Source organism: Pan paniscus, chromosome 14 (genome assembly GCF_029289425.2).
Source record: "Pan paniscus chromosome 14, NHGRI_mPanPan1-v2.0_pri, whole genome shotgun sequence".
NCBI classification, from domain to species: domain Eukaryota; kingdom Metazoa; phylum Chordata; class Mammalia; order Primates; family Hominidae; genus Pan; species Pan paniscus.
The window spans coordinates 96,101,453-96,125,987 of record NC_073263.2 but is presented as its reverse complement, the minus strand read 5'-3'; the positions used below and the strand labels follow the sequence as shown (position 1 = coordinate 96,125,987).

At 38.0% G+C, this 24,535-nt stretch overlaps 1 protein-coding gene across 3 annotated transcripts; it reads left to right on the top strand.

Moving 5' to 3' along the window:
* Positions 1-533: 533 nt before the first annotated feature.
* On the top strand, positions 534-22,733 carry TGDS (TDP-glucose 4,6-dehydratase). 3 transcript variants are annotated; one of them, XM_003832023.5, is made up of 12 exons: positions 534-805; positions 2,961-3,027; positions 4,565-4,633; positions 5,924-6,014; positions 13,553-13,695; positions 15,601-15,699; positions 16,839-16,898; positions 18,016-18,059; positions 18,634-18,799; positions 19,368-19,426; positions 20,383-20,480; positions 21,944-22,733. In XM_003832023.5, the coding sequence occupies exons 1-12, from the start codon at positions 720-722 to the stop codon at positions 22,012-22,014; spliced, it is 1,053 nt and encodes a 350-aa protein (XP_003832071.2). In that variant the 5' UTR covers positions 534-719; the 3' UTR covers positions 22,015-22,733. The 3 variants fall into 3 exon arrangements, with proteins under 3 accessions (XP_003832071.2, XP_008955641.2, XP_008955642.2); XM_008957393.5 differs by having other exon boundaries at positions 694-881; XM_008957394.3 differs by having other exon boundaries at positions 701-809.
* Positions 22,734-24,535: the final 1,802 nt, after the last annotated feature.

Here is a 24,535-nt window from a genome sequence, read left to right as displayed (position 1 = left end):
GGCCAGGGACGGTGGCTCACGCCTGTAATCCCAGGACCTTGGGAGGCTGAGGCGGGAGGTTGGCTGGATCCCAGGAGTTCGAGACCAGCCTGGGCAACAGGGCGAAACCCATCTCTACCAAAAATTCGGCGGGCGTAGTGGGGCACGACTGTATTCCTAGCTACTCAGGAGACTGAGGTGGGAGGATTGCTTGAGCCCCATTGGTCGACGCTGCAGTGAGCCGTGATCGCACCACTGCACTCCAGCCTGGGTAACAGAGGGAGACCCTGTCCCCGCCCCACTAAAAAAAAAATCATTTTTAAATTGCAACCTCCCATCTCCATCTGCAACAACTCCCCGTTCTCAGCTCAACTGATAGGTAACCTCTAGAGATGGCTGTAGTACAAGAATGAAAAAAGGTACTCATTCATAAATCTGATCCATAGTGGTGGCATTTCCGGGAAAAACGTTCCATACCCCTACCATCCACGCGACCCCAATTGCACCTGGCGGACCAGACAAGGGCGGAAAGGAGCAGCGCCTGCGCGTGGTGAGCGCGGCCCCGCCCAGCCCGCTAGTGGGCGGGCAGAAACTGGCCACAGAGCAGTCTCCGGAAGCTGCTGCTGGCTGCTCTGTTAACGTGTCCCGCGAGCGAGGCGCGTCGCAAAAGGTCGCGGCGGAACTTCCCTGCGCTTTTCAGACCATACGCTTTACGGTACTAGGCATTGCTGAGCTGGGAGATGTCGGCGGCGTATTGGGAGGAACCGTGGGGTCCTCCCGGCGGCTTTGCGAAGCGGGTCCTGGTGACCGGCGGTGCTGGTTTCATGTAGGTAATGGCGCCGCTAGCCAAGCAGTGGCTCCCCAGAAACCCCTACCTTTTCCCGCAGCTCTGCTTGCCCTAGGTAATTTGGGTCCAGCTTTGAGGGGTCCTTATTCTGATATGGGGAGGGTCCTAATGCACGACCTGGACCAGCTTTTCTCTCTCTGGCCTGCAAAGAAGTGGTTCCTTTGAAACTGTGACTTCTTTAAAACGCCTCTTCCAAAGCTGTGTTACTCTCCGCCCTTCTGTGGCCGGAGGTGCTCACCACGTCACTCCTTGAGTGCGTGCAAGTTACCCTAAGCTGCTAACCGACTGCTTCCCACCTCCAGCCTAGAGCACCCGCACCCCACGATGGGCCCTGTACATATAGGCACCCCCAAAACGATTTGAGGACTATAATAGGACATCTATGTAATCAGCAAACTTTTACAAATCGACTGTTGACACCCTTTTCTTCCTCAGACCCACATTCGATCAGCAGCAGCAAGTCCTCTCTACTTCCAAAGTATATCCTTACGGCGACCACTTCTCACCACTTTCCCGTTTCCACCCTAGCCCATGTTTACCGTCATCTTTTGCCTAGACTGCTGCTGTAGCCTCTTGGTTGGCCATAACTGCGTCCACTCATGTTCCTTTAAAGCCGATTGCTCACATACAAGTCAGTGTTTCTTAAGTCAATCAGATCATGTTAGGAGCAGGATTTTACCTCAGTGCTTCCTGCCACACTTAAGAATAAAGCCCAAACTCTACCATGTCTACAAAACTCAAGTGCCCAAACCCTACTTTTGCAACCTGATCTGCTTTTCTGTACCTGCCATGCTTCCCCTCTTAGTTCTTGGAACACACCAAGATACACACTTCTGTCTTGAGGCCTTTGCACTTGCTTCCCCTTTCCTTAGGCTGTTTGTTTGCACCACTCAATTCTGGTTTTTATTCAGATAGCACCTCAGAGAGTTCTTACCTGACCACCATATCTAAAATAGCCCCTCTCCCAACTAGCACACTTAACCTCTACCTGAAATTATATTGCGGATTTGTGTCTGCTTGTTTATTGCTTGTATCCCCACTCTAAAATGCAAACTCGATAAGGACAGAGACTACTGTTCGTTCAGCACCTGGAAGAATGCCTGGCCCATTCTATAAAAGTCTTTAGTAATTGTGGAATGGATGAATGCAAGAGTAATAAACAGGAAACTCTCCCATCCTCCCCTCAAGGAACTCAGTGGCTAGTGGAAGAAGTGGGAATGTGAGGATTCCTGTTTATGGCCATTTGCACATTAAATCACCCCTTCTAATCCGACAAGTCACTTGGGGGAGAGCATCAGGCTGGCAAGTTTCACTTAATGAGAAAGAGGACTATGGGCATGAAAGGGTGATACTTGTGTGAGAGTGCGGGTCCAGGAAGGGTGCGACTTAGAAAGTGCTGTGAAAGGAATGCCGAATACAAACTTCAAGTTCATAATTTGGTCAAGGGCTCCCCTTTCCTGGGAGCCCAACATTTTAAGTATACGTGGTAAATCTGGTAGATCATTTCACTGAGATATGCCTGTGATTCCCCTTTAGGGTCCTCTGAAGCCCAGGACCCACTGTGGATATCCAACTCAGAATGGTTTCAGCTGTTATTAGCCTGGGAATCCTGGGTTTAGTCTAGAAGCCTCCTGAGGATTCTGGTTTAACATTACCAAAATCTTATACCAAGAAATAGCAATTGCAGAAGTTACTATTAAATATAGACAACTGACTATGCTCATAGTAATTTCATTTTTACATACTTACATCTGCAGTTCCTGAAAAGGCATGCTATAGGCATGTACAGTTGTGCTGACTAGCTCCCATTTATTGTTCCACTTTACTCGATACTTGTACCTGTATGGATGGCATCATTTGGTTAAACTGACTTTTTTCCCTATACCCAGAACCAGTACATTCTCTCTTCTGCATAGTCTAAATGGAGTGTAAAACTTTTGTTTATAGATACTGTTGAGAAGTTTGGTAAAAAGTTTGCATGTGTGTATATTTAGTGTAGTTATGTTTTCTGTTATCTTAGAAAAAATTAAAGTTATCTTTGAGTATTTTCCTAGTACTCAACACCTTAGGAAAATATTCAAGAGTTTAGGGAAGTTAAAGTTTTTCACTAACAAGATATACTTTTTTTCAATAGTGCATCACATATGATTGTCTCTTTAGTGGAAGATTATCCAAACTATATGATCATAAATCTAGACAAGGTGAGTTTTATAAAAATGAGCATCATGCACTGAAATTACATTTCAATTTATGTTTTCTAAAAGTACTAGAATCTTGTCATGCTGATATTTAAATTTTTTATTTAGTCATTTTAGCAATTCAGAGGCTCTGTATAGTAATGTGCTCATGCTGTATTTAATCTTATATAAAAGTTTTTGAAACCTGCATTTCTTATGTTGGTCCACAAAATAAAGTTTTTGTTTTATTTTGTTTTTTTCAGTTGCTACTTTGCAAATGGACTTTTTGGATTTTCATTCAAAAAAACTATAAGAAAAATTCATAAGGCAATTTGGTGATTATAAGCCTTAATTGGATTTTTTTTCTATTTTTTAATTGACATATCTTAGTTGTACTTGTTATGGGGCATATGGTGATGTTTTGATACATGTATACAATGTGTAATGATCAATTCAGGGTAATTGGGACATCCATCATAAGAATAACCCTTAACTCTTATGAAGCTTTGCCTGACTTGCTATTATGGACAGGAATTTTTTCTGTATCACCAATATACCAACAGTTTGAGGAATAGGTATAATGAATTATAATATGTATAACACAGGTGTAATTATTTTCAATCACTAATTCCTTTTCTGTAAGAAATGGTAAACTTTTCTAGCCACCAGTGGCTACAGGCAAATTTTGGCATGAACATTTTTTTTTTCTTTGAAATGGACTCTCACTCTGTTGCCAGGCTGGAGTGCAGTGGCACAATCTCAGCTCACTGCAACCTCCACCTCCTGGGTTCAAGCGATTCTCCTGCCTCAGCCTCCTGAGTAGCTGGGATTACAGGCACATGCCACCAAGCCCAGCTAAATTTTGTATTTTTAGTAGAGATGGGGTTTCACAATGTTGGCCAGGATGGTCTCAATCTCTTCACCTGTGGTCCGCCCTCCTCAGTCTCCCGAAGTGCTGGGATTACAGGCATGAGCCACCACCCCCAGCTAGGAACATTTTTTAAAGTAGAGATTTATGAAAAGGTTTTTGTTTTGTTTTGTTTTTTGGTACTTTGAAAAGGTAACAATTACTTGTTTTTTACTTTTAAGATGTCAGAAACTTAAAATGTGTAAAAACAGGCTGGGCGCGATGGCTCACGCTTGTAATCCCAGCACTTTGGGAGGCCGAGGCAGGCGGATCACAAGGTCAGGAGATCAAAACCATCCTGGCTAACATGGTGAAACCCTGCCTCTACTACAAAATACAAAAAATTAGCCGGTCCATGGTGGCGGGTGCCTGTAGTCCCAGGTACTTGGGAGGCTGAGGCAGGAGAATGGCGTGAACCTGGGAGGCGGAGCTTGTGCTGAGCAGAGATTGCGCCACTGCACTACAGCCTGGGCAACAGAGCGAGACTCCGTCTCAAAAAAAAATAGTGTAAAGACAGGGAGCAAACACACTTTAAGAGGACATGTTCTTGTATTGTAACCAGTAACATCTGTAGTCTTTAAAATAAATTGGTATTTGATTGGAAAAGCTAATGTCACTTTTTGTGTTGCCCCTTCTGTGCTCTCTTCTTTCAAGCTGGATTACTGTGCAAGCTTGAAGAATCTTGAAACCATTTCTAACAAACAGAACTACAAATTTATACAGGTATGAACATTTTCTTGTAACTGTACCGTGCCTCTTTAGTCATGCAGAGATTATAGTATCTTTGTACTTTACAAACTTGTGTAATGTGGGCTTGAAAAGAACACTAATTAAAGACCTTTTAAAAGATCAGGTAGTTAATTTCCAAAAGTACATGTGCTCTAGAGGATACTACTTTTGATTGACAACACATACAAAGCTACATGTGATTTTTGGTACCTTTGCAGATCTACCAGTAGCTGACTGAATTCACATGGTTTGTATTTTAGTTCCTCCCTAGTCTTTCCCTATGAAGGTTGATTGACTCTGGACGTCTCACTTTTAGACAAGTCCAAAGTATAAGCCACAGGACCAGTTCATTAATTTGCAAAGGGAAATGTTATTGTCAAATGAAACTATTTAATTTATGTGTTTTTTAAAGTTATTCTATAAACTCTCTTTTTAACTACAAAACTTAAGGAATATACTAACAACCATTTCATAATTCTATTCTGTATGAAAGTGTTTTCTTCAGCTACTGACGAATTGTCGAGAATACATATTTTTAGAATAATTAAATGTACATATAAACATTAGAAGTACCATAATTTTACTTAATTGTGATAAAATGTGTTTTCAAAATATCATTCCAGTTGTTACAGTATATTTTTTCGAGACAGAGTCTGCTCTGTCACCCAGGCTGGAGTGCAGTGGCATGATCTCAGCTCACTGCGACCCCTGTCTCCGGGGTTCAAGCAATTCTCCTGCTTCAGCCTCCCGACTAGCTGGGATTACAGGCGCCTGCTACCATGCCCAGCTAATTTTCATATTTTTAGTAGAGATGGAGTTTCACCACGTTGGCCAGGCTGGTCACAAACTCTGGAGCTCAAGTGATCTGCCCGCCTCAACTTGCCAAAGTGCAGGGATTACAGGCGTGAGCCACCACACCCAGCCTAAGATATATTTTAATAATGGTTATCTGAAAGGTTTTTTAAAAAATGCTAAAAAAAGTTTTGTATTAATATAGTGGCCTTGGGTTGGCAAAAATGTTGTGGACAACACTAGCATGGTACTTAGTAGTTGTTGGTGCTCATTAAAATATTATTTGGAAAAATAGTTTGAATTGAATATCTAATATCCTAAGATGCTGGAGAAATACATCATTGGTATCCTTGTTTGAGCACTTAGTTGAATTTTCAAGGCATTCTCTATTAAACAGGGAGGTGGGAGGTAGGGGGATGTTATAGTAAAAATGGTTATGAATGAGAGTGCTGTATGAAACCTAGGCCCTTTCATGTTTGCTTTTTCATATAGGGTGACATATGTGATTCTCACTTTGTGAAACTGCTTTTTGAAACAGAGAAAATAGATATAGTACTACATTTTGCCGCACAAACACATGTAGGTAAGCATTGTTTTATGTTACAGTTATGATTGGCAGTTCTCTCCCCGCCCTCGCCCCCCCAATACTTAACAATACTTATATTTGAAAGAGGATATATCATACTGTACTAGAAAAACAGGCCCACGGTGACTGTGTTATCCATAAACTCAGCACTTTTTAGATACTTTTATTAGCATTGCGAGGCTATATTAGTGAAATACAACCTTGACTGCTGTCTGAAAACTTGAGTTTAACCAATTCAGGATAGTGAAGGGGAGCAACGGGGAGATGGGCCGTCAACTGTATTTTTTATGTTGTTTTTCTTAAATTTTGTTGTGGGTATGCAGATGGACATTATTTATATCATTTTGTGAATTTTAGATATTTTCTAATAATTTGACAGTTTTATTATGAAATATAACATATTCAAAAGCATTTAGAAATACAGTTAAATAATGATAATGGAGTACCCATGTATCTATCACCTGAAAAAAAGACAGAATGTTGCTGAATCCTCTTCAGTAGTAAATATTACTGCTGCCTATTACCAGATTTAAAGTTATAATTTCCTTTGTTTTTGTCTACACTTTTGTTGTCTGTATATTTATCCCTAAACAATACAGCTTAGCTTAGGCTGTTTTTAAATATATGTATATTTAATATTATATATATAAATATACTTAATATATATTAAATATATATTTTATATATATATAATGATATGTAGAGTTTTTTTTGTTTTTTCAGAATCCATGTAGATTAATCCATGGAGTTGGATATAGATATAGTTTGTTTGTTTTCAGTGTCATAATATTCCAGTCTAAAAATGCATATATACACATACACTGTAGTTTACTTAATATACTTTATTCTTGGTGGCCATTTGGGTTCTTTACACTTTGGAGCAATTTTGAGCACTACTACCTTGAACATGTATCATGATACATAAGTATACATTACATTTGGCTATATAACAGATCATAAGATCTGCATACTTCACGTTGAGATAATGTCAAAACATGTTCCAAAGTAATTATACCAACTTCCACTCCTCCAGAAGTGTGTGACTTCCTGTTGCTCCAGATATCACCAAATCTTAGTTTTGTCAGTCTTTCCATTTTTGCCAATTTCAGTGCTGTGTAGTGGTGTCTCATGTTTCTAATTTGTATTTTCCCTGATTACTAATAAGATTAAGTACTTTTCATATGATTTTTTGTAATTTGGATTTCTCCTTTATGAAATGCCGTTGAAATCTTTTGTCCATTTTGGCCGGGTGCGGTGGCTCATGCCTGTAATCCCAGCACTTTGGGAGGCTGAGGCGGGTGGATCACGAGGTCAGGAGATCGAGACCATCCTGGCTAACACGGTGAAACCCCTTCTCCACTAAAAATACAAAAAATTAGCCGGGCGTGGTGACAGGGGCCTGTAGTCCCAGCTACTCGGGACGCTGAGGCAGGAGAATGGCGTGAACCCAGGAGACAGAGCTTGCAGTGAGCTGAGATTGCACCACTGCACTCCAGCCTGGGTGACAGAGAGACTCCGTCTTAAAAAAAAAAAAAAAGAAATTTTTTGTCCATTTTAAAATGGGATTGTTTACCTTTTTCTCATTGAAAGAGAAGTTTCAATGAGAAAAAATGGCAAGTAGAGTTTTTATATATTCAGGACACTAGTTCTTTATCATTACATATGTTACAGAGCCTTCTCTGTATGGCCTATCTTCTCACTTTTTTGACAGTGTGTTTTGATGAACAGATGTTTTCAATGTATGTTTTTTCCTTTATGCTTAATGCTTTTTCAGTTCTTAAATTCTCTCCTACCCCAAGGTCATGAAGATGTATTTTTGTATATTATCTTTTCAAAGCTTTATAATTTTGTCTTTTATGTTTAGATTTGTAATCCATCTGAAATTAATTCTTATATAACCCCAAATCATGTTTTTCCATGTGAATGCCAATTGTTCCTGTACCATTTATTGAAAAGTTCACCAGTTTCTGCCCTCTGTCATATCAAGTTTATTTTTGTATCTCTGTCTCTCTTCATTTATTTGTCTCTGCCTGTCTGATTACGCACTATATTGACGAATACAATGATTTCATGTCTGTTAAAGCAAGTCCTTCTACTTGGTTAATGATAAAAGCAGTTGTGCACTTCTACCAGCAATTTATGAGATGCTTGCCAACACTTGCTGTGTCAATTTTGTGGTTTTATTTTTCCCTGATGAAGTTAAAAACCTTTCCATTTGTTTATTGGACTATTCTCCCTCTCTTTGTTAGTATATCCTCTTTGGAAAATTTCCGTTTAAGTTTCGTGACCATTTCCTATTAGGTTGTCAGTTTTTTCCTTATAGATTTTTATAAGTCCTTTATGTATTTTGGATCCAAGCCTTTTTTTTTTTTTTTGAGACAGAGTCTCACTGATTGCCCAGGCTGGAGTGCAATGGCACGATCTCAGCTCACTGCAACCTCCGCCTCCCAGATTCAAGCAATTCTCCTGCCTCAGCCTCCTGAGTAGCTAGGATTACAGGCATGCGCCACCACGCCCAGCTAATTTTGTATTTTTGATAGAGATGTTGTTTCACCATGTTGGCCAGGCTGGTCTTGAACTCCCAGCCTCAGACGAGCCACCCTCCTCAGGTGATCCACCCGTCTCAGCCTCCCAAAGTGCTGGGATTACAGGCGTGAGCCACCACGCCCAGCCTTTTCCCGTTTTCAATGGTGTCTTATTATTAGTGAAAGTTCTTAATTTCAATGTGGGTTAATTTATCTTTACCTTTTTCTTTAGGGTTAGTGCTCTTTCTGTCTTTTTTTTTTTTGAGATGTAGTGTCTTGCTCTGTCACCCAGGCTAGAGTGCAGTGGCACAATCTCGGCTCACTGCAAGCTCCGCCTCCTGGGTTCATGCCATTCTCCTGCCTCAGCCTCCCGAGTAGCTGGGACTACAGGCACCCGCCACCACACCCGGCTAATTTTTTGTATTTTTAGTTGAGACGGGGTTTCACCGTGTTAGCCAGGATGGTCTCGATCTCCTGACCTCGTGATCCGCCCGCCTCAGCCTCCCAAAGTGCTGGGATTACAGGCATGAGCCACCGCACCCGGCTCTGTCTTGATTAAGAACTCATTTCCCACCTCCAAGGTCATGGACATATTGTCTTATAATTCTTTTCTTAAAAGTTATTGTTTTTCCTTTTACATTTAGATTTCTTCCCCATACCCATATCAATTTGACTCAAAATCATTTATTGAAAAGACTTGACTTTTCCTCATTGTCAGTTTTGTCATGGGTCAAATGTTTATATATGTATGCTTTTGTTTCTCGGCTCTATTCAATTCTGTTGGTCTTTGTCTGTGCTTATACTATTATCACACTGTCTTAATTACTGTAGCTTTATAATAATTCTTTATACCAGCAAAGCAAACCTCCCACCCTGTTGTTCCAAAAAACAACATTTGACATTTGACATTGTTGTTCCAAAAAAACAATCTTTGACATTGTTGATCTTTTCTTATGCGTGTTTGTTTTCTATATAATGAATTTCTGGTCTTACCTTTATTATTTCATTATTTCTACTTTGTTTAGGCTTACTTTCTATTCTTTTTTCTAATCTTTGTGATATATTTAGCTTATTAATTTTCACCTTTTCTCTAATGTATGCATTTTAGACTATAAATTTACTTCTAAATACTGGTTTATCTGAATCCTACAGGTTTTCATATGTATTTTTTCATTATCTTTTAAGAGTTTGATTTCTTGCTGGGTGCAGTGGCTAACACCTGTAATCCTAGCACTTTGAGAGGCCAAGGCAGGCGAATCACTTGAGCCCAGGAGTTCCAGACCAGCCTGGGCAACATGGTGAGACCCTGTCTCTACAAAAAATAATAATAAAAAATAAAGCCAGGCATGATGGCATGTGCCTGTAGTCTCAGCTACTTGGGAGGCTGAGGTGAGAGGATCACTTGAGCCCAAGAGGTGGCGGTTGCAGTGAGCTGAGATCGCACCCCTGCACTCCAGCCCGGGCAATAGAATGAGACCTTGTCTCAAAAAAAAAAAAAAGAATTTGATTTCTTCTTTCATCCGTGGGTTACTTAGACACGTATGTCTTAATTTCCAAACATGTATGGGTTTTCTTGTTCTTACGGAATTCTAGCTTAATTGTATGTGATTAGATAACGTACTCTATGATTGTAGTCCTTTATGCTACGACTTGCTTTTTGGCTCAGTATATGGTCACTTTCTGTAAATCGTGTGTGTATTGAAAAGAATGTTAACTTGCAAACATTGGGTTCATTGTTCTTTACACATCCATTAGGTTAAGTTGGTTAATGATGTTCTTTAAATCTCTTGTATATTTCTGGTGGATTGAACCTTTTATACTTATGAAGTGATCTTTTTTCCCCGGTGATGTGTACTGCTTTAAAATCTATTTTGTTTGACATTAATATAGCTGTGTTACTTCCTTTTTGGTTAGTATTTTCATGATACTTTTTCCATCTTTTTATTTCCAAACTTTCTCTAGTTTTATGGGTTAGCTGCATGTCTTGTAAACAACATGTATTTGGATTTTGATTTTTTTAAACCCATTCTGACCATCCTTGATATTTACCCTCAGTGTTTAGTTTGTTGCTATATTTGGATTTATTTCTACCATCTTATTGTATGCTTTCTTTTCTCACCTGTTCTGTTTCCTTGGTTGCTGCTTACTTTTTTTTAAAAAAAGAATTATTCCTTTGTAAAAAATTGTTTATTTTAAAAAAATGCTTGCTTGCTTTTTTTAAGGATTTGACTGAGGAATTTTTCTTATTCTCTTTTTCTCCCTCTACTAGTTTGGAAATTATATGTTCTGTTTGTACTCTTGGAATGGTTACTCTACAAATTACAGATGTGTAATTAGCTTATCAAAGTGTAAAGTTCATCAAAACCTTTGCCCTCTTCCCATTTAATTTCCAACTCCGTTTTTAGCTATTTTTAACTCAGTTTTTATCTGGATTTTTTTTTTTTTTTGAGACAGAGTCTTGTTCTGTCACCTTGGCCAGAGTGCAGTGTTGTGATCTCGGCTTACTGCAACCTCTGCCTCCCAGGTTCAAGCAGTTCTCGTGCCTCAGCCTACCAAGTAGCTGGGATTACAGGCGTGTGCCACCACGCCCGGTTTATTTTTTGTATTTTGAGTAGAGACGGGGTTTTGCCATGTTGGCCAGACTAGTCTCAAACTCCTGACCTCAGGTGATCCACCCACCTGGGCCTCCCAAAGTGCTGGGATTACAGGCATTAGCCACCATGTCCTGCCTGGAATTTTAAATTGATCTTATTTTATTTTGTTTTTTTATTTCCACTAGATGACATTTTTACTATTTTATATAGTCAGTAGTCATTATATTAGGGGTTTACAAAATGATATCCTAATTATGTCATTCTTCATTTATACCTGGAATATCTACATAAAAAAAAGTTTTCCAGCCAGGCGCAGTGGCTCACGCCTGTAATCCCAGCACTTTGGGAGGCTGAGGTAGGTGGATCACCTGAGGTCAGGAGTTCAAGACCAGCCTCGCCAACATGGTGAAACCCCATCTCTAAAATACAAAAAAGTTAGCTGGGCGTGGTAGTGGGCACCTGTAACCCCAGCTACTCGGGAGGCTGAGACACAAGAATGGCTTGAACCTGGGAGGCAGAGGTGGCAGTGAACTGAGATTGCGCCACTACACTCCAGCCTGGGCAACAGAGAGAGAGAGAAAAAAAAAAGTTTTCCTTATACATTATTTGGTTACCTTGAGATTTAATTGTTATGGAAAAGCCAGGTTAAGTGCCTGATTATTTTTATTTATTTAGTAGATTTTACTATAATGAGTTGGTTTCCAAGCATCCTCGTTTTTCTTTTTTCTTAATATTGCTATGAATTTGTAGATTTTAACACATTTGATTTTTTTTGTTTTAATCATTTGCAGTTATTTTTCTTATTTATGTTCAAAATGACCCACCATTAGCCATTGAGAGTCTCTTCTAGTTGCTTCCTGAGTCCTTTTTGACATGACCTTAGCAGTCTTTGACAACCATCTAACTTTCTGGTTTGATAGGATGTTTCAGTTTTATCTTCAGTGTTTTTCCCCCTAGATCTGGAATCAGCCTTTCTGTCAGGAGCCATTGTTCCTTTTGGTGGGAAATGGTGTTTAGAGGCCACAGTCTGGGCACTGGGAGTGCTTATTAACTGATTGGACATTGTTTCAAGGCTTTTTCAGTTAACAAAACTAGGGAATATTATTTGCCTATTTACTTAAGATTAAATATGACATGGGTTTATACTGAAATGTCCAATCCACATTGAGAGTTTTTGTTTAAGTTCTTCAGTCTTTCATTTATATCATCTTTTCCATACCCTGAACACCTTGGTTCTCAACAGCACCATCCTAATTACTCATTTACTTTATTCCAAAACACACAGTGAGTCCACATTTCTTCTTTTAAGGACACCAGGTAGATCGGATTAGGACCCATCCTAAAGACCTGATTTTCACTTAATCACCTCCTTAAGAGCCCTATCTCCAAATATAGTCACATTCTGAGGTTCTGGGGGAAGGGGTTAGGCCTTAAGATGAATTATGGGGATAACACAGTTTAGCCCATAACTCTGGGTTAGAGGGAAATGCCTATGTAATTTGACTAGATATTTCCAAGTTTCCTTCCTTAGGGAATTGTAAACATTTTACATCATCATTGTCAGTGTACAAAGTGTCTTTTGCCTAACAGCCCCAACAACTAAGTGATTTGTCAACTTTTTGAATTTTTGCCAGTCTGATAAGTAAGAAGTGGTATCTCTGAGTTTTTAATTTGGGTTTTTCTTACTGTAAGTGACGTTGATCATCGTAATCTTAAGGATCCATTTATATTTCTTCATCTAAACTGTTTACGTCTCCTACCTGTTTTACTATAGGATTGTTCTTAATTTATTTAAAGTTCTTTATAAATTGACAATACTAACCCTTTATCTCTGTAATTTCACATGGTTTTTCCCAGTTTGTCATTTTTGTCTTTTTAATTTGTTTTTAGTTTTTTAACCATGCAAAATTTTTATATGGTCAAATTTATCAACCTCTTCCATTATTGCTTCTGGATTGTGATTCATCGTTAAGGAAGTTCTTTCCGTTTCCTGGTTATAGAGGTTCACTTCTTTTAAGGTGAATTTATGTTTAAATAACTCATTCAGCATTTATTGCTTTCAGCAGTAACAGATTGATCTTAAAAAGCGTATCCCTGTAATTCATAATTTTTTTAAATTTAAGAACATTTAAAATTTTCATGTATTATTTTTAAATTTTCTTCCTTATAGAATAAAAAACTTTTCTGCAAATTTAACACTGATAGTTTTCTGGGTTCTAAGAATTTACATGTACTATGTAATTTAGGTTTAAAGAAATCATAAATATCACTGCCTGTGTATGTTATTATTATAACTGTTGCAGCTGTGGTAAATGAAGAACAGTGACTAGTACTCTCCTTAAACCTGAGTCCATCATTTGGCATTTGTTTTATCCATTGGGTAGACTTGTTTTAGCTTTTCACTCTTTTCTTTTAGATCTTTCATTTGTACATGCCTTTGAGTTTACCTATGTTAATGTTTATGGCACTCACGTTTTGGTAAGTGCTGCTCATGAAGCCAGAGTGGAGAAGTTTATTTACGTCAGCACAGATGAAGTATATGGTGGCAGTCTTGATAAGGTGAGCTTAGGAAATGTATATTTTACCTACTTAACCATGTACCATGATACAGTTTTATTAAACCTACACTGGGCTTTTTTCATCCTCAAATTATATACACTTGTGGCACTCTTCAGAGTGTATTAGGGTTCTCTAGAGGGACACAACTAATAGAATAGATATATAAAGGGGAATTTATTAAGTATTAACTCACACAATCACAAGGTCTCACAATAGGCCATCTGCCAGCTCAGGAGCAAGGAGTGCCAGTCTGAGTCCCAGAATTGAAGAATTTGGAGTCAGATGTTCGAGGGCAGGAAGCATCCAGCATGGGAGAAAGATGTAGGCTGGGAGGCTAGGCCAGTCTAGTCTATTCATGTTTTTCTGCCTGCTTTATATTCTAGCCACTCTGGCAGCTGATTAGATGGTGCATACTCAGATTGAGGGTGGCTCTGCCTTTCCCAGCCCACTAACTCAAATGTTAATCTCCCTTGACAACACCCTCACAGACACACCTAGGATCAATACTTTGTATCCTTCAATCCCATCAAGTTGACACTTAGTGTTAACCGTCATAGAATGCTATTCCATTGTCTCCTCTGTTCAGATCAAGTGATACCTCCCCAAATGGGGAACAACAGCCTAGTCTTGGTAGAGACTTATTCATTTATTTTTTCATGCCCCAGAATTCTCTTTAGGTACAGATTTATTTGTAATTTTGCAAGAGAATTGCAGATCTCACCTTTTTGTCCCACTCTTACAAATATGGTGAATGTCATTCCATGGACCAAAGCATAAGTTAGGCTGCAGCATACTGCCTGTTCATCTTTCCCTTTCAGTCAGGAAAACATATTGGAATTTCAAGGAGACAGTGTAAAAATTCTTGTAAAAACCAAAATCTATTTTTTTTTTTTTTGAGATGGGAGTTTCGCTCTTGTTGCCCAGGCTGGAGTGCAATGGTTCAATCTTGACTCGCCACAACCTCCGCCTCCCAGATTCAAGCAATTCTCCTGCCTCAGCCTCCCGAGTAGCTGGGATTGCAGGCATGCACCACCATGCCCAGCTAATTTTGTAGTTTAGTAGAGATGGGGTTTCTCCATGTTGGTCAGGCTGGTCTCGAACTCCTGACCTCAGGTGATCCGCCTGCCTCGGCCTCCCAAAGTGCTGGGATTATAGGTATGAGCCACTGTGTCCAGCCTTAGAATCTATTTTTTAAAATAAATCATTCGTAAATATTACACTTTTTAGGCAAAGGAGACTCCATTGTCTAATCTATAATTTTTATAATTGGTGTCTGCAGTGACCTCATTTTGTTTATTTTATTATTTATGAATTTACTTATTTTACCAAGACACGTACATAGTGAAAATCAAATAGTCTGAAAAGACTTACACTGAGAAAAAGTAAACCTTGACCACTTCTCAATTTTCAATTCTGCTTCCAAGAAGTAACCATTTTTCAATTCCCTGCAGTTTTTATCAGGTAAACTTCTTTCTTCATGCACCCTGCCACCCTACATCAGATCCAACACAGTAGCCAGAGTGATTTTTAAAATGTAAGTCAGACCTGGCATTACTCTGCTCAAAATCAGTCATTGTTTTACGGTGGCCTTCAAGGGTTTGGCCTTCCTCTAGCTTTCTGACCTCCTCTCCCACTATCTCTCGCCTCACATCAGCCTTCCTGTAATTCCTTTGGACACGCTTCTGTCTCAAGGCCCTTACACTTGCTGTTCTCTCTCTCTGCTATATAGGATTGTTGTGCACGTTAAAGAAATTACCACATGTCCTTGGGAAAACACCAGGCACATAGGATTTAAGAAGTGGCTTTTAAAATTTGGTGATTGACATTTCAAGTTTTAACATATGCTCTGATTTCTATACTTAAAATATGCATACCACTTTTTAAAATATATATTTTTTAAAATAGGAATTTGATGAATCTTCACCCAAACAACCTACAAATCCTTATGCATCATCTAAAGCAGCTGCTGAATGTTTTGTACAGTCTTACTGGGAACAATATAAGGTAAGAACTGATGGCAGAAACTCTTGAAACATTTTCCTTTGGACTTAAGTGTTAAAACTCCAAGTCAGCTTTTTTTTTTTTCTTTTTTTCAAAAGATTTTTAAGTTTTCTATTTATTGTTCGGAGACAGTTGCAATCTGACACTCAGGCTGGTCTCGAACTCCTGACCTCAAGTGATCTGCCCACCTCGGCCTCCCAGAGTGCTAGGATTACAGGTGTGAGCCACGCCCAGCCCAAGTCAGCTTTTAGCAGCATGCTTAGAGTAGAAGGCATAGATTGAGAAAATTTACATATTATGGAATTTTAAAAACGAATTTCCTCTATTGTGTGGATAAATTAGGGCCGACCTCTTCGTATTCAGTTCATCATTAAAGGAATAACTTGAATCTTGAATATACATTTTTTTTTCTATTTCAGTAATAGGTAGAGTGTTACAGCTATAGTCAGAATGAGGTTGGAGTCCTATGAGTAGAAGAAGACAGAGGGAAGACAGATCCCCTTTCTGCCATGTGCTTCTGTCTGCATGATTTGGCTTTCGTGGCTCCTCATGAGTGGGAAGTAGACTTGCCCCTGGTGGCTCTTACAGTGTCAGTATGGGAGCCTTACCCCATATGAATCCTCACCTTGAATCTCCTACATTTGGCTTCCCACTGCTCTTTGTGAGTTTTTAGGGACTGGGTCAGAGAGGCAAGCCTTGGAATTCCTAAAGATTCCCTCACCATTTGAGTTCTGGTGGCATCAGTCCTTTTCACTTTCATAGTAGCTCTTTTTATTTGTAGGGATTGGTACAATGAAGAGAGCCACCTTAAGAGTCCTTGAGGTGGTCTTTAAAATAATCCACTGGAAAGTTCTTCAGTGTTTTGCTATCAGTCAGACTTATAAACCTGTGCCATCTGTGTTTATCTTCTTGTACTAATAAAAGAATATTCCTCTTCTTTCTTTTGGAACCTCTGCCTTTATCTGAATCCTATTCTCTCCTTTTTAGAAACCTTACGTTAGAAAAAAATCTCTTCCCTTTGACCTTAAGGTGTGTGGAATTATTTAGGCAAAGGTGCCCATATTTTGAAATTCTGCTTATCTTTAAAATAATCATTATTATTAGACCTTTTTAAAAGCCTTAATGTTGGATATTCTTTTAAGTTTCCAGTTGTTATCACAAGAAGCAGTAATGTTTATGGACCACATCAATATCCAGAAAAGGTAAATTTTACTTCTTAATTTATGGTGTTTTTCAGTGATTGTAACTTCTCATTGTTTGAAATAACCTCTTTTCAGTTATTTGTCTAAAATAATATGTTGTAAATTATACATAATTTTATATGCTGTATAACACCACTTGCAGATTCCTTCAGACTTAGAGTTTGAAGACTTGAGTTTTAAGTCCCAAGCTGGCTGACACTCACCAGCTGGCTTCACCACTTAGCAGGGATTTTGAAGGATCCACTGAGAATGATATATGTGAAAATACCTTGTACTTTTAAAGACTCTAAAGCACTATAGAATACTTCTACCTCTACTGTCACACTGCAGTTGACTCCCTGTTTGCAGTCAGACCAGTATGTCAGGGTATACAGAAAGTCAAAAGCTAGCTAGATAGTGATGCAAGAAGCTTGTATACATTAACTGTCTTAGTGTCAGCTGGCTAACTGTGCCTCAACTCATCTTTATTGTGTAGGCATGAATATCTTCCAGAAAGTACTACAAGTAATGAATAAAAAATGTAGTTTAGAGGCTGAAAATGCCTGTGCAGTTGGCTCTATATCATCAAGCCTGATTTTATATAACTTCGGCTACTCTGCCTAAATTTGGAGACTGGGTTTTCTTGCTTCCCAGTTGGTTGCATTGATCTGTTTGCCCAAAGGAAAGGGCCATGTCATGACCTGCAGGTATTAATATTTACTTTGCTTAATTTAAGTTTTCTTTGAATCCAAGAGCACTGGAATTTACTTTCTATAAATTCCTGAAGCACTTAATGCATAGGTGCTATATGTAAAGCAATAAGTAAGATACAAATATCTGCCCTTATGAAGTCAGCACAAAGGTGAGCTTTTTGATGAGACCAACTGTCTGATGAAGACTTTTTCTGCATTTTTCCCCTATTTAGATCATTTTATCTTCAAGTAACCTGTCTTTATGAAATAGCAAACTAGTTTTTTTACATATCAAATACTATAGTAGGTTTTTTAATAAACTGATAAAAATAATTAGAAGCAATCCATATGCATATTTCTTAATAATCTTTTAATTTTGGTATGAGTTCAGATTCATACTAATGAGTAAATATCCAGTCTGAAATGATATTTAAATATTCTTTTAGGTTATTCCAAAATTTATATCTTTGCTACAGCACAACAGGAAATGGTATGTTATTATTACCTTTTTACCCATATGCTTTTCTGGTATGTTAGAGTATTTGGTGACACTTTCTTAAATATCATAAAGTCTTAAAGGCCATAGAATTGAATGTCCCACTAAATTTAAGAATCATTTCTCCAGTGTAATAGTTTTTAAAATAATCTGTATCTTATTTTTATAATTGTTGAGATAATTTCAGATCTTAATGACCTATCATAGAACTTTGAATTATAGCATTAAAATTTGAAATCTATTTTTATATAATTTTACTTTCTCAAAGGACTTATTTAATTCATAGAACTGTAGATATTTCTTTAAAATGAACTTATGACATAAAATTGAATACACATTTCACAGGGGTCACTAATATGTTTGCCACTTTCCTACTGAGTCCCCTCAGAAGGTTTGGAGATTAAGAAATATGAACAAAATTTAGAAAAGCTACGAGAATTTGTATTTCCAGTAAAGATTCTGGGATCCCCATGGGAATTAGCTTCTCTGGAGTTGTAGTACCCAGTCAATGCTTTAGGAGAGTTTACCTTTTTACACTTTATGATTTCACTTCGTTTAATCTCTTTAGTTGCATTCATGGGTCAGGGCTTCAAACAAGAAACTTCCTTTATGCTACTGATGTTGTAGAAGCATTTCTCACTGTCCTCAAAAAAGGGAAACCAGGTGAAATTTATAACATCGGAACCAATTTTGAAATGTCAGTTGTCCAGCTTGCCAAAGAACTAATACAACTGGTATGTATCTGTTTTAAAAGGTTGGTATTTTCAAAATTGTTAGTGGCAGTGACCATTAGTCAAAATCAGAAGCGTACAGCTTACTTAATTTAAAAGTAAGCAAGTAGAAAATCAAATTAATGATTATGTGTACCATATGTGTCTTAAGTTGTATCACCTATTTAGTAACAGCTTTTCAGGAAAAAATAATTCACTAAATGTGCATTCCCTAATTATATTTCTGCATAAGTCATTTGCAGAAATATAAAATTGTGTCTTAAAACAAGTAACAGTGATATATAAAATAATTACATTAGTAGTTATGAATGTCCATATATATTAGGGGACATCAATTTTAAATCTTAGTTTAATAGAGGAACTGAATAATAACCAAAATCCAATGTGTATATCTGAGCTTCAGATGGAATTTAGGTTATAAAGTATAGAAAGTGTTACTAAAATGATGTTCATTTTAGCTGTCTTCCCTGCTATGAGGCAGTTGTTTTCTTTTTAATCAGCCATTAAATACTATTGTTATTCTCTGATCTCATTTTATAATTTGACTCAAAAGCTTTCTCCATTTTGACAGATCAAAGAGACCAATTCAGAGTCTGAAATGGAAAATTGGGTTGATTATGTTAATGATAGGTGAGTAACAAGTTAAAACCTTGGGGAAAGGTTGTGAAATCTTAGGTACTTATAAAATTATAAAATATGTGGACTTGACCAATAACTAGTTTATCTGTTTTGAATTTTCTGGTAAAACATTTTTTTCATAATCTAAGTACCATACAAATTAAGTATAGCATTATTACTTACTAGCTATGTGACTTAAAAAACTATTGACCCTTTCTAAGTCTGAAGTTTCAAACCTCCAGTGTGAAATAGGGATAATAACATCTTTTTTTTTTTTTTGGAGACAGAATCTCACTCTGTTGCCAGGCTGGAGTGCAGTGGCGCAATCTCGGCTCACTGCAATCTCCGCCTTCCCAGGTTCAAGCAGTTCTCCTGCCTCAGCCTCCTGAGTAGCTGGGACTACAGGCACACGCCACTACGCCCAGCTAATTTTCGTATTTTTAGTAGAGACGGGTTTGCACCATGTTGGCCAGGATTGTCTCGATCTCTTAACCTCGTGATCCGCCCTCCTCGGCCTCTGAAAGTGCTGGGATTACAGGCATGAGCCACCTTGCCTGGCCAATAATAACATCTTTCTTATAAAAGTATTCTAACACTTATTTATAATGTATATGAAATACCTGACCCACAGCCTGGCATATGAGTTCTAATAAGTTTTTGTGTATTTGTTTATTTAGTCATTGAACATTTGTTGAGTTTTTTGGATGTGTCAGGTACTTCACTTATATCTAGATCGTGGCTGAAACAAGAAGACAAGACACAGAGAGGGTTAGGCACCTGGCATTATGGGTGACTTTTTTTTTAAAATATATACTTGATTTTACAGACTTTCTGCAGAAAACCTATTGGGAATTTTTGTAAAGAGAAAAGTTGGGTTGTGGTAAAAATGCATAAACACATATCTCCTAATATCTAAACTTGTAAATATATATCTACAATATTATTTTAAATCTGTTTTGTTTTCCAAGACCCACCAATGACATGAGATACCCAATGAAGTCAGAAAAAATACATGGCTTAGGATGGAGACCTAAAGTGCCTTGGAAAGAAGGAATAAAGAAAACAAGTATGTTTTGAATTAATCATTTTGGGGGCAAGTCAGAAAAATTTAAAGGAAAAATAACTTATTTCCAGAACATTATACAAACCAGTGGAATATTGTGTGGAATCATTCGTACTTTTCAAATTGCCACATTTCATATATTTCTAGTAGCAGTCTTGTGTTTCCTAAGCATCTTGAATTTTATAAACCAACTTCTGATCAATCTTCACATATCTTGTTAGCATTAATCAAATACCTATATTATTTATTCTGAGGTACATATTTTTTCACTTTCTTCACATTCCTAAAAGGTATGTATTTTTATAATCACTGGTGTCTTATAATTATTATTGTAGCTTTTTTCTTTTTTACGTGTATGTAAAATAATGATCCATCAGTGGCATCTTAGAGTTGGTGAAATATAGATGCAGTTTTTTTTGTGTCTTGAGGCTTTTTATATTGAAACCAACAAAGGAAATAAATTTAGTATGTGCAGAAAAATCTATTAAAATAAGTGCATATAAAGTCTGTGTATACATGTTAAAGCTGTATTTAGAAATGTATTCATGAGAAAAGCTCTACCCAGATGTAGAAAAAAAAGTTTTGATTCAGAGCTTGAAATACAAATACTTAAGTCAAATATTAAGAAACAAAAAATAATTTAAAACTATCAGATTTCTTTAAAAAAGCTTTTACTGATAGTATAGCAATATAAAATAATTTCACATATTAATAGAAGGAAGGTACTGGGCATAGTGGCTCACATCTGTAATCCCAGCACTTTGGAGACCAAAGTGGGAGGATCACTTGAGGTCAGGAGTTCAGGACCAGCCTGGGAAATATAGCGAGACCCTGTCTCTACAAAAAGTAAAAAATTCAGCGAGGCATGGTGGCACATGCCTGTAGTCCTAGCTATTTAGGAGGGTGAGGTAGGAGGATCTCTTGAGCCCAGGAGTTTGGGCCTATAGTGAACTACAATTGCACCACTACACTCTAGTCTGGGTGACAGCGAGACCCCATCTCTTAAAAAAAAAAAAAAAATGCAAGGAAGTTCACATCAACTCATTGTGCCTCTCATGCAGTGTTACCATATTTATACGACTAAACACTGTATTATACTTTTTTATATAAAATAACTTTAAAACCAGGGCAGATGACTTATTTCCCACACCCCAAATTCCTTAAAATCAGAATCTTAAATATTTATACCAAGTTCAGTATTGAATGACTTTAGAAGTTAAAAAGAAAAAAATGGTTGATTTTTAATCATAAATTTTTTAGGTGATTTAAATGTCTTCTGATTGACTTCATTGTTAAGTTCAAAATCAAATTGTTTACATCATTAGTCAGCCCTTGTCTGCTGCTTAGCTGGTGGGCAAGACTTAGCTAGCAGGAACTCAGTAAATGTTGGTTAACTGATGTTTAGTTTTTCTTTCTTTTCTTTCTTTTTTTTTTTTTTTTTTTTGTCTTTTGTTTTTTCCTATTAGTTGAATGGTACAGAGAGAATTTTCACAACTGGAAGAATGCGGAAAAGGCATTAGAACCCTTTCCAGTATAATCACCATTTATATAGTCGAGACAGTTGTCAAAGAAGAAAGTTATCCTACCTCGCCAAGTGGTATGAAATTAAGCGACCAATTGAAGTGCACTCTTTTCTTTTGGAATTAGATTCATGACTTTCTGTATAAAATTCAAATGCAGAATGCCTCAATCTTTGGGAGAGTTTCAGTACTGGCATAGAATTTAAATGTCAAAATTCTTTCTGAAACCCTTTCTCCTAGAAACTAGGAAATAATAGGTGTAGAAGACTCTCCCTAAGGGTAGCCAGGAAGAAGTCTCCTGATTCGGACAACCATGAGGGGTAGTGGTGCTAGGCAGATGGCAACCTTCACTGGTTTTGAACTCAGTGCCTGAGAAAGTCTCTGAAATGTTCGTTTTTAGGCAATATAGGATGTCTTAGGCCCTAATTCACCATTTCTTTTTTAAGATCTGATATGCTATCATTGCCTTAATAATGGAACAAAATAGAAGCATATCTAACACTTTTTAAATTGATAATTTTGTAAAATTGATTACGTTGAATGCTTTTTAAGAGAAGGGTGTAAAGTTTTTATATTTTCACAATTAACATATGTAAAACCTTGTATCAGAAATTTATCATGTGTTTACTGTTTAAAATGATTTTATTTATAAAATTGTCAGTATCTAATGTAGAATATTGCTTTTTAAAATAATGTTTTTATTTTGCTGTAGAAAAATAAAAAAAATTTGATTATATATTTTTAATCCTTCTTTGCCCTAAAGACTTTAAGATGACTTGAAAAAGTAACGGATTGGCTATTGGGTTGAGAAAGGGAAAAGAAACTGGGTGGCCCTCTATTAAGAATGCAGATTTTGGTATGGAGGCATCATAATTCCTCATTAGAAAGTCTTACACTTTAAAAATACCCTTAAATACCAGCCTCCCACTGTGCTTAGGGATCCCCGAGTCCATACCTCTTCTATTCATTTTCTCCAATTTCCCCTTTCTGGAGAGAAAGAGAGGGAAGACAGGTGTGTCAGTTGAGTCTTACAGGAAGCAGATGCAGAGAGAAAGTAATGACTATAATGATAAAAGAAGGAGGAAGCAAAATTGGGCAGGCTGTGCGGGCAGAAAGGCAAACCCAACCCATGTGGAGAAAATGTCTATTGTGAGAATCAGCTACTAGCCCTTTCACAGTGGAAAGGGCCCAGTGGAGTTCATGTCCCACCAGGTAGCTGGTGGGTTTCCTTGAAGAATAGTGCCATATTGGGGGCTCAGTATTTGTCTCTGTTGCCAGCAGGTTGGATATTCACAGGTGACAATAGCTAATTGGCTGTGGTAAGTGAGAATTCATGCTGTGGGTCCCAAGAGTAGGGACCATCTGTACAGTGAGGCCTATTCCATTCAGGTGCCCATCATGGTAGTTCTGGGGTGGCTGATGATGAAAGCTGGCTAAAGTTAACTGACCAAGTCATTTTATCTACTGGGTGGTTCAGTGCCTCTTGCTGTGGTGGTTGCTTTCTAGTGAGTGTTAACATGGAATACACAGATCTTCACACTCCCCACCCTCTCCCATAGATAGGCCTATCCACGCTTCTCCAACCTTTACTTCCTTGTTTCCTGCTCCTCTAGACTTTTTCCTTCTAAGCCCCAAAGTAGCTAGCCAGGCTACTGGTCATGACTAAATGTATATTCTCACCACAGGTCACTACTATACATAGTGCATGAGCAGGGATACTACTTGAAGCTTTTTTCTTGGAAAGGTTTTCTCTTTCCACATTCTTTTTAAGGCCACCCCTGCATGGTTTTCAGGCAACCACCCTCCATTTTTGGCTTGCACCCACAGAACAGACCAATCCATCTATAAACTAAGATCAACTTTTCTTCTCCTTTCAGTTGGTTGTATGGGACCCTCTATATGGCCACAGGTATAAAGAACTAAGGTGGTGACATGGGATTCTGGCCTACCTGCTCTTACAACTTACTTGTGCTCTCCCATTCTGCTCATGCTCGATCCCAGATGTGCCATTTCCATCTTCCAGTGGACTGCTGCTGGCTCTACCTGACTCTGAGTGGGTGGGCACATTACTCTGCTAGAACTGCCATAACAGAATATCAGAGACTGGGTAGCTTCTACAACATAAATTAATTTTCTCACAGATCTGGAAGCTAGAAGTCCAAGGTCAGGATCAAGGTGTTGGCAGGGATGGTTTCTTCCGAGGCCTCTCTGGGCTTGCAGGTGGCCATCATCTGTCCTCACATGATCTTTACTCTGTGTCTAAATTTTCTCTTCTTATAAGGACACCAGTCATACTGGATTAGAGTGTATTTTAAAGATCTCATTTTAATATACCTCTTTAAAAACTTTGTTTCTAAGTATAGTCACTTTCTGAGTTACCAGGGGTTAGTACTTCAACATAAGAATTTGGGGGAGACACATTTCAGCCCTTAACAGTGGGTCCCAGTGAACTTAGTACATATGGACAGTTCTAGATGCATGGTCATTTGGTGTCTTGTCGTCAAGTATTCTGGGTCTACCATGGCACAGTAATTTATT

What these genes read in the sequence shown, in the direction of transcription:
- TGDS (XM_003832023.5), top strand. Translation starts at nt 720, where the DNA reads ATGTCGGCGGCGTATTGGGAGGAACCGTGGGGTCCTCCCGGCGGCTTT. An exon ending in TGATCATAAATCTAGACAAG is followed by an intron (nt 3,028 to 4,564) that starts GTGAGTTTTATA and finishes TCTTCTTTCAAG; the next exon opens with CTGGATTACTGTGCAAGCTT. An exon ending in TGCCGCACAAACACATGTAG is followed by an intron (nt 6,015 to 13,552) that starts GTAAGCATTGTT and finishes CTTTTCTTTTAG; the next exon opens with ATCTTTCATTTGTACATGCC.